Below are 10,598 nucleotides of genomic sequence, written 5' to 3' on the forward strand. Positions count from 1 at the left end.
ATTTTAAAAGTATTACAAATCATTATTGATGGGGTTCGAAGCAAGAGTAAATCAGCTAGTTACACCAAAAAAAACCATAAAAATATATCTGCAATAATAAAGATTTTATCAACTTTTTTCGTTTAAACGCTCCTCCTGTAAACCTACGAACTTGGAGTTAGCGTAGTGTTCATTGGAGGCATCGATTTGCGAAAGTTTTCGATACCTACATTATTTATCAATACATTTTAGCATTCCTTACAATCCCATTTAAATACAATCACCACGAAATATCTCCAAGTAACCGGTGTTATATAATACTTAAGAAATAAATTACATTACATTACAATTATTAAGTTCATAAATAATAAGTCTAAGTATGTATGTAATACATATATCTATGACTAGCCGTACTCGCCCGCTTTGCTGGGCATTTAAAATTAACATTATTATTTATTGTCATTATTATTAAGGAGTCCATCACTCATATAAATATTAGCCTATCCATTAAGTACATGTATTTTCTACATGGATACCAAGTTTCAAGTCAATCGGATGCATGGTTCAGTAGGTAGTTGTAACGGAACATCCGTAAAAACCACTGTAGATTTAGAAAATTAAATTTAGTATAGACTATAGATTAGTATAGATGTACTCTAATTTCCTTATTTAAAAGAGTGACAGATTTTTCTGTGAATGACACAAAATAGCTGGATGGGACTTGTCGGGTTTTCACAAAAACCCTTATAATAGGTAATATCCTATTAAATGGTTGTCAATGTGTTGAATCATCAAATAGGTCTGTTTGTTTATTATTTAATTGCGGCGAAGAAGATACGACCTCAACTTAATGAACGAGATTATATTCGTAATATCTCGATGAATTTAATGGTTTTTTATTTTATTGCATAGGTGGGAGGATGAGCTCACGGCCCACCTGGTGTTAAATGGTTACTGGGGGCCATACATCGATCGTAGATCGTTAGATAGGCCCCCACTCGTGGCGGGATTGTCATTAGTTTCGCAGTTTTCGCACGTTAAGTAAGCAATGAAGTAGGAAACCTATGGAAATGAAACGTCAACTAAAATTTCGTGCCGCTGTGACGTCATCTGGCCACAAAACATGGCGGCTTTAGTGCTGTACAAAAGATTTCAATGTTATCAGGTTTTATCGATAAACGTTCTTGGCTCATTTTATTTTAAATATTGTTGAGTATTATTTATTTGTAGAATTTATACTTTAATGGGAAGTAAGTAGGTATATTGTTATGTGCAAATATGATATGATTTAGATGGGTGAAATCTAAGACAAGTTCGTCCTTTGAATTTGCCAAGTAAACGATATGATGATTTTTAAAAGTTGCTACACTGATTTTATAAAGTTGTCGTTTGTCGCAAAACATAAAGATATGGCGTAGTTCAAAGCCATCAGCCCATTTCTAGCATGCTAAATGTTATCGTATTTTGAGTACGTGTTTTTCTTAGACTATTACAATATATTTTAATTGTTTTGCTGACTAAAGTCCGTAACATAGTACCGCAGCGCACCCCAAGGAAGGTGCGCCGCACCATTTGAATCACTTTCGCTTGAGAGTGTTTCAAATTTTAAACTTATCAAGGGACCGCGTGAAAAAAAAAACACCTACAGAACATTTATTCATTAATTACAAACGTCATTCCTTGTGACTTCCTCTCTAAAATCACTTAATTATTAAATATTTAACAAATTTACAATAGTGTTTTACTCACTGCGGAATAAAACTATTTTATTTAAATAGTTTCGAAGAGATTTTGTCGGTAGCCTTTTTCCCGAAATATCTAAACAGAATGTCTAAATATGTTTTGATGACATATTTTAAAGTGGTATTTATGATTAGTGTCATGATCAATAGATTCCGACCGAAAAATGGATTTTTCGGATGAGGGCTCCATAATGAATTTAAATACATATAGATAATAGTTTTAGGACATCGACTTTCTTGAGATCCTATAAAATACGTTTTAATTATTATTTTTGTATGTTTTAAGCATGATAAATTATGAAATTTTATATAATCAATCATATTAAATCGATATCATAGTCAATAAATAATGTACAACCCAAAACAGACGGCCGAACTGACGTGACAATGACATTTGGCGCGCTAAACATGGCGGATTTTCGGCCTCATTAGACGGAGACGGAGATATTTACGTATATTCATGTTTCATTTTATGTACGCACTGAAATACTGTTATATTGTTTTCCTGCGAGTTAAAGTGCTGAGTAAGAACGAGATAGATATATGTTTATGTATGTGCCTTCAAAATGGGTGCTATTTATATAAGCAATTGTACGTATAGAACAATATGTCGTGTCCCTACTATATAGGTCTATGTAAGTAAGTCATCACTTGTCATAGAACAAATAGAATATTGATCAGAAGTGATAATCTTCTGATTTCTAAAGTTTATATATACCTACACAGTACTGTAAGGAATCAGGTTAGGAAGAATGATAGAAAATAATAAAAAAATAAAAAAATGAAATAAAATCACTTATTTAGAATACGTTAAATAATAATATAATATAAACAAAACAATCTTAGTGGTAGGGCCTCATGCGAGTCCGCACGGGTAGGTACCACCACCGCCACCCTGCCTATTTCTGCCGTGAAGCAGTAATGCGTTTCGGTTTGAAGGGTGTGGCAGCCGTTGTAACTATACTTGAGACCATAGAACTGATATCTCAAGGTGGGTGGCGCATTTACGTCGTAGATATCTATGGGCTCCAGTAACCACTTAACACCAGGTGGGCTGTGAGCTCATCCATCCATGTAAACAATAAAAAAAAAAAACTGTGAGAAATTATTATGCACAGTAATTACTTAATCACTTTAATTACATCAAAGTCCGTTAAAACCAACCAATTTATAAAATTTTTGACGTTTTGTACATTCTGTTTTTTTATGTAAGTAATGAAGTCTGACTTTTATATAGTCATCAATGATTACTTTTATAATTAAAACTCTGTGGTTGAAAGTGGCTGGATGTTCTCTAGAATGGTAATCTAATATTTGAAAAATATCGGTGGGTAAAAATGACTTTAATATAAGTTACATACTACTTAATTCATTGACACCAGTAAAGTTGTGAGTTCCTTTTTCTTTAATGTGATACCTTATAAAATATTCTGATTTTAAACTAACAAGAAACAAATCACGTGAAGGAAAAACTAGCCCACCCATATTTTTTATATTTATGAGTTTATGAAAATCCAACTTTTCATATAGATAATAGCGCATCTTTACATATTTCACATTTTAATTTTTTTACTATTTTTCTTGCCACCCAGCTTGAAATAATATATCCCACTACTTGCTCGGAAATTTCACTTAATGTATTATTTTTTAAATCCAAACTGTTTGATAATATTTCACAGTTCACGTCATACTGGCTTATTGTCAAATGTTCAATAATGTCTTCTTCGCGAACACTGGTTTCATTAATATTTTCTAAAGGTCGAGAACAATTTAGAATAAGAAAATTGTAGGTAAAACAATTTCCTGAAAAAGAACTACGCAACTCCAAGTGATCTAAATAAACTTTAATTATTTGATTTCTGAAGTATATGTGACGTTCAGTTATCTTGTTCGCAAATTTAAAGCCTTCTGACTCTTGTAATTTGTGTAGTCTCGCTAAATATTCCCATTCTATTTTATTGCCATTTTGATCAAAAATTATCTTTTTTGCCTCAAATGTATTGCGTATTAATTTTAGCATATGACATGGGTCAAAAAAGATAGCCACTTTTTTATTATTATTTGATGGATGGTCGAAAGTAGTTATAAGTGAATTGATATTACTGAAATTACATCCGAGGTTTTCTGCAGCAGCAATGTTAGCTGCACAGCCGTTAAATGTAATTGCAATGACGTCAACACCAACTTGAAAGCATTTCTCCAGACAAGTTCTAATCAAATTGGCTCTAAGATCTCCGAGACCATTTATAAAAAAATAGCCGAGTGGCACTTTCCAGTTTTCCGTATTAGAAACAAGCATCATCACATATGCTTCAGTTGCTAATTCATTACTCTGACCTAATCCAGCGTCAACTAAGCCTAAAGTGTTGCGGCCATTCCAAATTCTTTGCTTCCGGATCGCCATTTCATCGATGAGTAAAGTGGCTAAAATCCTTCCATTCACAGTTTTAAATTTCAGCTTCTCAAAAACCTGTGCTGTGAATCCCGGTTCAGCATGAATATTTTCATACCATTTAGATAATGTGCGAGAATGTGGTAAAATATTGTTAAATTTACTTCTAACATATTTATAGCCAGCAGGAGCAGTAATGTAAGTTAATGCAAATTTTTTTAGAGCTGGTGTAAATTTATTGCAATTTTTCGATTTACTACGATACAGACGTAACAATTGCTGAAAACTATCATCCGCGTCTTCAGCTTTTAATTCTAATTCATGAAAGTGCTCTAAAGGACATGGGCCACTCTCCATACATTGCACGGCCCACTAAACGAAGTTCAAGGATAGTAATTAAATTAAGTTTAAATAATAGACTATATGAGTCGTCTATTATCAAAGGTGGCAATCTGTACATTTGGACAAAAAAATTTTATTGATATGTCAATACAGATTTATTTGAATATAATCGTCTCCTTCAAAGAATACGGTTCAAAACCTGCATTAAATAAAGGTTAATAGTTAACCTGTTATTTATCTAAGATGTCGTTCCGAAGAGTTTTGTGACTGCCAATGGAATACAAAGTCAATAATTCGTTTTTCTGATTTACCAATCATTGTCCAAAAGTCAGATTGCCGCCTTTGATAATAGTCGACTCATATATCCCTTTTATTATAAACAAATTAAAATCAATATTGTTCATGGGGATACAGAGATATTTAAAAAATAAGATAAGAATTTTAGGTTATATCATATGATTTTGCTGTCAATACACTGACACTTTAACATCAGCATCAGCTTAAATATTATTTATATTACTATATATTTATATGTACTATAATATACTTTATATTACAACAAAATATAATAAATTTTTTTTGCAATATAATGTTTTTTAAGAAGATTTCATCTAAATTGTTTAAAATGTAAATATATTTTACATATGGCAACTCCATCAATATTATCAATGTAGCTTAGTCATGCTAATTTCTTTTTATTTATGATTTTAATTATCCCACCATTAAAATACCCTTAAATTTTATAATAAGTATGTAAAATGAAATGTTTTTTCCTATAGATATTTCATTAATGTCCTTGAGAGCACGAGTAGCTGGGCCGAAAATGGCCCATGCCCTTTAGTTTCTTTTTAAAAAATTTTAAAGTTTCTTTCAGAGTAATATTTTGTTTTTTTAAATTTTTATTTTGTCGTTTAACTTTAAGGAGGTCTTTCTTATACTGTAACTGTCTCTTTTCTATAATTTTGATTTTTCTTTTGAGTGAAATTTCCTTTGGACTGTCGAATATAGAATCATTATCAGAAATAAATACATTCGGCGATCCTTCCCTGTCATCAAAAGCATTGATTGGCAGTGGCTGAAAAAAAAGAGTAATTACAACTAAATCGGATTAAAAATTATTACATGGTAATAACAAAAAAAAATATATAAATCGAAATATACCTGAAAGGCTGGAATAGCGGAAGCTATAATTTTACGTCTCCCCGTTTTCGTAATAAAGATCTCATTTTGTGTGAAATGATCAGAGCATACTTTACTACAATTGGTCGGTAGCCAGTCATCCTCCTTCCGTTCAAGTTGAATTACTTCAATCCATTTCTCTTTAACTCGCGGATCTTGAGGGAAACTAAAATTAACAAAAAAATGTTCGCATACTTTGTAGCCAACTCCCGGGCTATAAAAGCTAATCTGTACTGTATAAAAATATACCTAATGATATATTTGGTACCTATACATTTAAAATTAAGAAAATAAGAACAAAAGTCACTCATAATGAAAGTTATTACGTCATTGCTATTTTAAAGTAAATATGAAATATTCAATTCCAGTTTCACAAAAACGAACGTATAGAGAGTTACTTCAGAACTTTAACCGCTCTGTTTAGTATATAATCTTTGGCAGCCGGTCGCTTCTCCACCCCTCACGCCTCTCCTTCATCCCGCTAAGCCGCTCGAGACGTGTTTGAAATAAATCAAATTAAATTCTTTACAAATACTTACGCATGAAAAGTAACACCTTCGTCTTTATTTGTGTTTCGGCTTGTGTTTTTACACTTCCAAAATGAACACGAAGGCATAATTAAATGGTTAAACACGAAAAAAAGTAAAATTCTTTTTTAATGTACCTACACGTCCACTCACAACATGCACTTGTCGCGTACTAAGATAAGAGTTGTGCGTGCACCTCTTTGATGGCTCCTCTTCACAATCGGCCATGATGGGCCAACAAACCAACAAATGATCGTTCATCATCGCCGCCATGATCGGGCAACTGTCCACACAATCGTGAACGTTCATTTACTGACTGTCTACTGATATGTTAAGACGTCTAGGTATCGATGATGGAAATCGAGGAGATCGCGGCTGCGGCAATATTTTTAGTTAGCTCATATAGTCATTTAGTTAATGTGCGCGAACAAAGAATCGTGAAAACTTTTTTTTATTGCCCTTGTAGACAGACGAGCATACAGCCTACCTGATGATGAGTAGTTACCGTCGCCCATGGACTTCAGCAATGCTAGAAGCAGAGCCAAGCCGCTGCCTACCGATAATGATAAACAAGATGGAGGAAGAGATAATGGTGGGTGGGTGCCAATCAATTGGAACAAAACAAGGTCCATGCAACCAGTTTTGTAGTCGAGACAATTGACACACACTTGAGACAACTACATCCTAACTAATCGGCGATGTTGTGGACGCTCACACAATCATGGGCCATCATTCCTTTGATCTACCTATCGACACAACACCGATTGCGCACGATCATACGCGATGATGGCCGATCACACACATTTATGCCCTCTACACTATCGTGAATTTCTATAATCGCCCATCATGGCCGATTGTGAAGAGGAGCCATGACTGATGACAAAATATTGTGCGCCCTTTAATATGGAGCGGCCCATCTAACGATCTACGATCGATGGGCCCATAGACATCTACGGCGTAAATGCCGCCACACACCTTGAGACATGATTTGTAAGGTCTCAAAATTTTAACAGTACAACGGCTGCCCCGCTTTTTAAACCGAAACGCATTACTGCTTCACGGCAGAAACAGGCGGAGTGGTGGTACCTACCCGTGCGGACTCACAAGACGTCTTACCACCAGTAAATCGCTAATGCACCTGCGCCACTTAGTAGGATAGCACATCGGCTCTTTTGAGCATTCTAATCCGATTTGGTTTCAAGAGCATGCTGGACAACGGGTTTGGATGAGCTGCCAAGCGGTCTTTAAAGTTGGTTGAGTATCTCTTAATTTCGTCCAGTATGGTTGAAATTTCCAGGTACCTACTTGTGGATTTCCGACTTTTGAGTTAATATTTTTACATTTACTTTAAGAAACAAAATAAATTAAAATAATAAATTTGATAACCTTGATAATAAGGCGCTGATGAGAATACCCACAGGATAATGTTTTGAGTTCTCTGGAGGCACATAATGTTGGATTTGTTAGCTGTTGACCATAGTTGGATTCAATACGTCAGTTTTATTAAAGAACAATACAGCCTGAGCTTGTTAGATAGCCCATCAACCGAGAAGACAGAGTACTGGGGTAGTAGTACTCCGACTTTGCAGCCAAAAAGAGAAGATCTAGCGTCACGGAGCTTGACTTGAAACCTTCTGTCCATGGGATAAGACTAACAGTAGAAAGTAGGAATGTGTTTTATAATTTTGCATAGCAGTCCACCTAGACCAAACCAGGTCAAAGGATTGTACGTTGAGAAAAGCAGCCGAACAGTATTCCTTCCTTTCCGGACATTTTCATATTGTACATACCCTCTGTTTAGGTACCTGCTTTATGCCATTAAGATGTTTTTTTTCCAAAACCTTGACAATATCGGCGTCATGTTAATAGGACGATAAGATGAAACTTCGTTAGGCGGCTTACCTAGCAGGCTTATGGATCGTAAAAATTTGGGATGTTTTCCAGAGTGCAGGGAAATGAGAGCTGCTCAGTGTCGCATTAACAAGGATAGTCGATAAGACAACGTACTTTCTTCGAAGCTCTTTCAACAGCAAGGAGGTGATCAGATCAAAATACCTTATTGTGTTCCATTTTGGCTAGTTGCCCATCTGTCTTGGTTTAGTAGGAGTCAAGAGCATGCATAATTTCTTCTTGCTTTAGGACTTGATTTCGGGATTTTTTTGACTATTAATACTGTTGGTTTTAAATACCCCAGTCAGATATGTAGTGAAGGCCTGAAATTTTCCATGGTCAGTGAACTAAATGGCGGAGAACAGTATTGCGGCTGTGGGAGGTACTTTGTTGCCTTCGGTTGTAGGTGAATAGAATGAAATTAATTCAGTCATTGTTAAACTCAAAGAAACAATTATATTGCTTGCACGGAATATTTCAGGGCAGATTTGATGTAATAGGGAAATCTAGGAATAAAAAGGAAGACGCCTTGTGCAATCTCTGGTGATTTCTGTTTCATTAGAAGCTTGGACGTGAGACGTGGGGAAGGCTAGAAGATTCCCCACTTATCTCCACCAACACGTACACGGAAATATGACAATTTTCTCATGAACAAAAAAAGTAATTCAATAATTTTGTTGGACTTCAATGCTTGCCTGTCAAAATTGTTCATTTATTTTACTAGAAAATAATGTAAATTCTTTGAAATGGCAATTGGAGCAATAAATGAAAATATAAATAAGTAATCATTTATTAACATGTACCATTATCTCTCTAAAAAAAAACATTTATTTATTATCTTTTCTGATATCTTTAATAAAAATTTAATATTATTGAATATTATTTTGAAGATTTTCCTGTGGTGATTACTACACCAATAACTAAAGCAGCAATGGTAAGCCCTTGTGCAAGAATTCTCACTCTCATCATTTGCTGAGAGAGTCTTGTCTTTCCAGTTCTAAAACTCCAAAGACCCATGGATAAAGCTCCAGCTGTTGCTAAACAACCTACAAATTAAATTTGAATTTTTAAAACCATATAATTATTAAGATAATGGGTGAACTAAACTTATTCGTATTTTTACATTTACTTTAAGAAACAAAATAGATTAAAATAGTAAACTTCTAGAAGAAATTCAATTGAAAATAGGATTTCTCTAATAACTACATCTTACAATTATATTAAATAACTAGTATAGTCTACATTTTTAAAAACTCTACAGTCCCAACATACATGAAGATAAGGTAAATTACATTTTTTTATCATGTTACACATTTTCTCATTACCATTAGTTACTTTTTGTCTTTACTTAAAAATACAAATATTTTCCAGCACTCCATCATAGAAGTTTGTTGTTTTCAATAAAGACTAAGATAAAATAATAGATTTGTAAAAAAAAATGCATAAAGCCCTGTACTGTATGTATTAAAAAGGTACTCGCATTTACTCCAAGGGATTTAGTAAAGAGGCTTTGTTATGTATATTATAAACTAAATTTAATAGTTATCATTTTTGCTGGAATTTAAGGATAACATGAATAAGATTGCTAATGTAGTGAAAATGTAGAAAATTATAGGACAATATGAATTCCAAAAATACTAGTTAATAATCCATCAACATTTTCAAAGCAATTTTGTACTAAAAAAGTTTATCTAACTTCACATTAAAATATGTTTGATTCTCCAGAAAGTTGGGTTTGTTCACATGTGAGAAATATTCGAACACAATAATAATTAAGGACAAACTTGAAAGAAAAAAGATAAACTTAATATGTTAAGAAAATTCGAATACTTATAGGTCATTATATAAACACATGAAATATATGAGAAGGATGAAAAAGCTGGGGTGTATAAATATAATAACACTGTATTTTATATAGTTTGTTTTCCTTCAAGTAAAAAAATATTTATCAATAAATTTTAGACTTGCAAGCTACTTTATGGAATTTATGTTATATTTTATGTATTTATGTTATATATATTTGTTTTTTTTAACTATTAAATACACTACACACTCCTATAAACCAAATGTGTAGACAAGTTTTCAGGTACGTGGGGACCGTCGATATAAAAAAGTTGTATTTTAGCGACCTAGAGGAACAAACGGATTCTCTGTAAATTTTCTATGAAATTTTTCTCTTGTCGTTTCTACATGGTGAGATGCTCCCATTTCCTTGCGCAGTTGCACCCAATGTAAATCCGTTGGTTCTGGTTCAGTTGACATTTTCTTCGTTTTAGAAATTAACCGTATCCAATTTATACATTAAATTGTGACAGCATGTGTTACAATCTAGTTTTGTACTGAAATTATATTGTTATGTTAAAATATGATCACAGTAGTGTGTATTATGTATTTATAACTCTCGTAAATTGTGAAGCTTTTTTTTGTGGTTAAGTTATAAATATTTGAGCTTTTTATCTATGATTCTGTGAGTCATATGACTCAAGATATTTTTTTTTGCAAAGGATTTTATGACCTAGTAACTAAGACCTTCAGGTCATGTCTTAT

The 10,598-nt window shown here is 33.3% G+C and overlaps 1 protein-coding gene across 1 annotated transcript; it reads right to left on the minus strand.

Moving 5' to 3' along the window:
- Positions 1-8,825: 8,825 nt before the first annotated feature.
- Positions 8,826-10,539, minus strand: LOC101746217 (HIG1 domain family member 2A, mitochondrial). The gene is made up of 2 exons (XM_004932602.5): positions 10,181-10,539; positions 8,826-9,097 (listed from the first exon to the last, which is right to left on the minus strand). Exons 1-2 carry the CDS (start codon positions 10,311-10,313, stop codon positions 8,931-8,933), a joined length of 300 nt encoding a protein of 99 aa, XP_004932659.1. The 5' UTR covers positions 10,314-10,539; the 3' UTR covers positions 8,826-8,930.
- Positions 10,540-10,598: the final 59 nt, after the last annotated feature.

Source organism: Bombyx mori, chromosome 23, assembly GCF_030269925.1.
Source record: "Bombyx mori chromosome 23, ASM3026992v2".
NCBI lineage: Eukaryota > Metazoa > Arthropoda > Insecta > Lepidoptera > Bombycidae > Bombyx > Bombyx mori.

What these genes read in the sequence shown, in the direction of transcription:
- LOC101746217 (XM_004932602.5), bottom strand. Translation starts at nt 10,313, where the DNA reads ATGTCAACTGAACCAGAACCAACGGATTTACATTGGGTGCAACTGCGC. An exon ending in GAATCCGTTTGTTCCTCTAG is followed by an intron (nt 9,098 to 10,180) that starts GTCGCTAAAATA and finishes TTTAATTTGTAG; the next exon opens with GTTGTTTAGCAACAGCTGGA.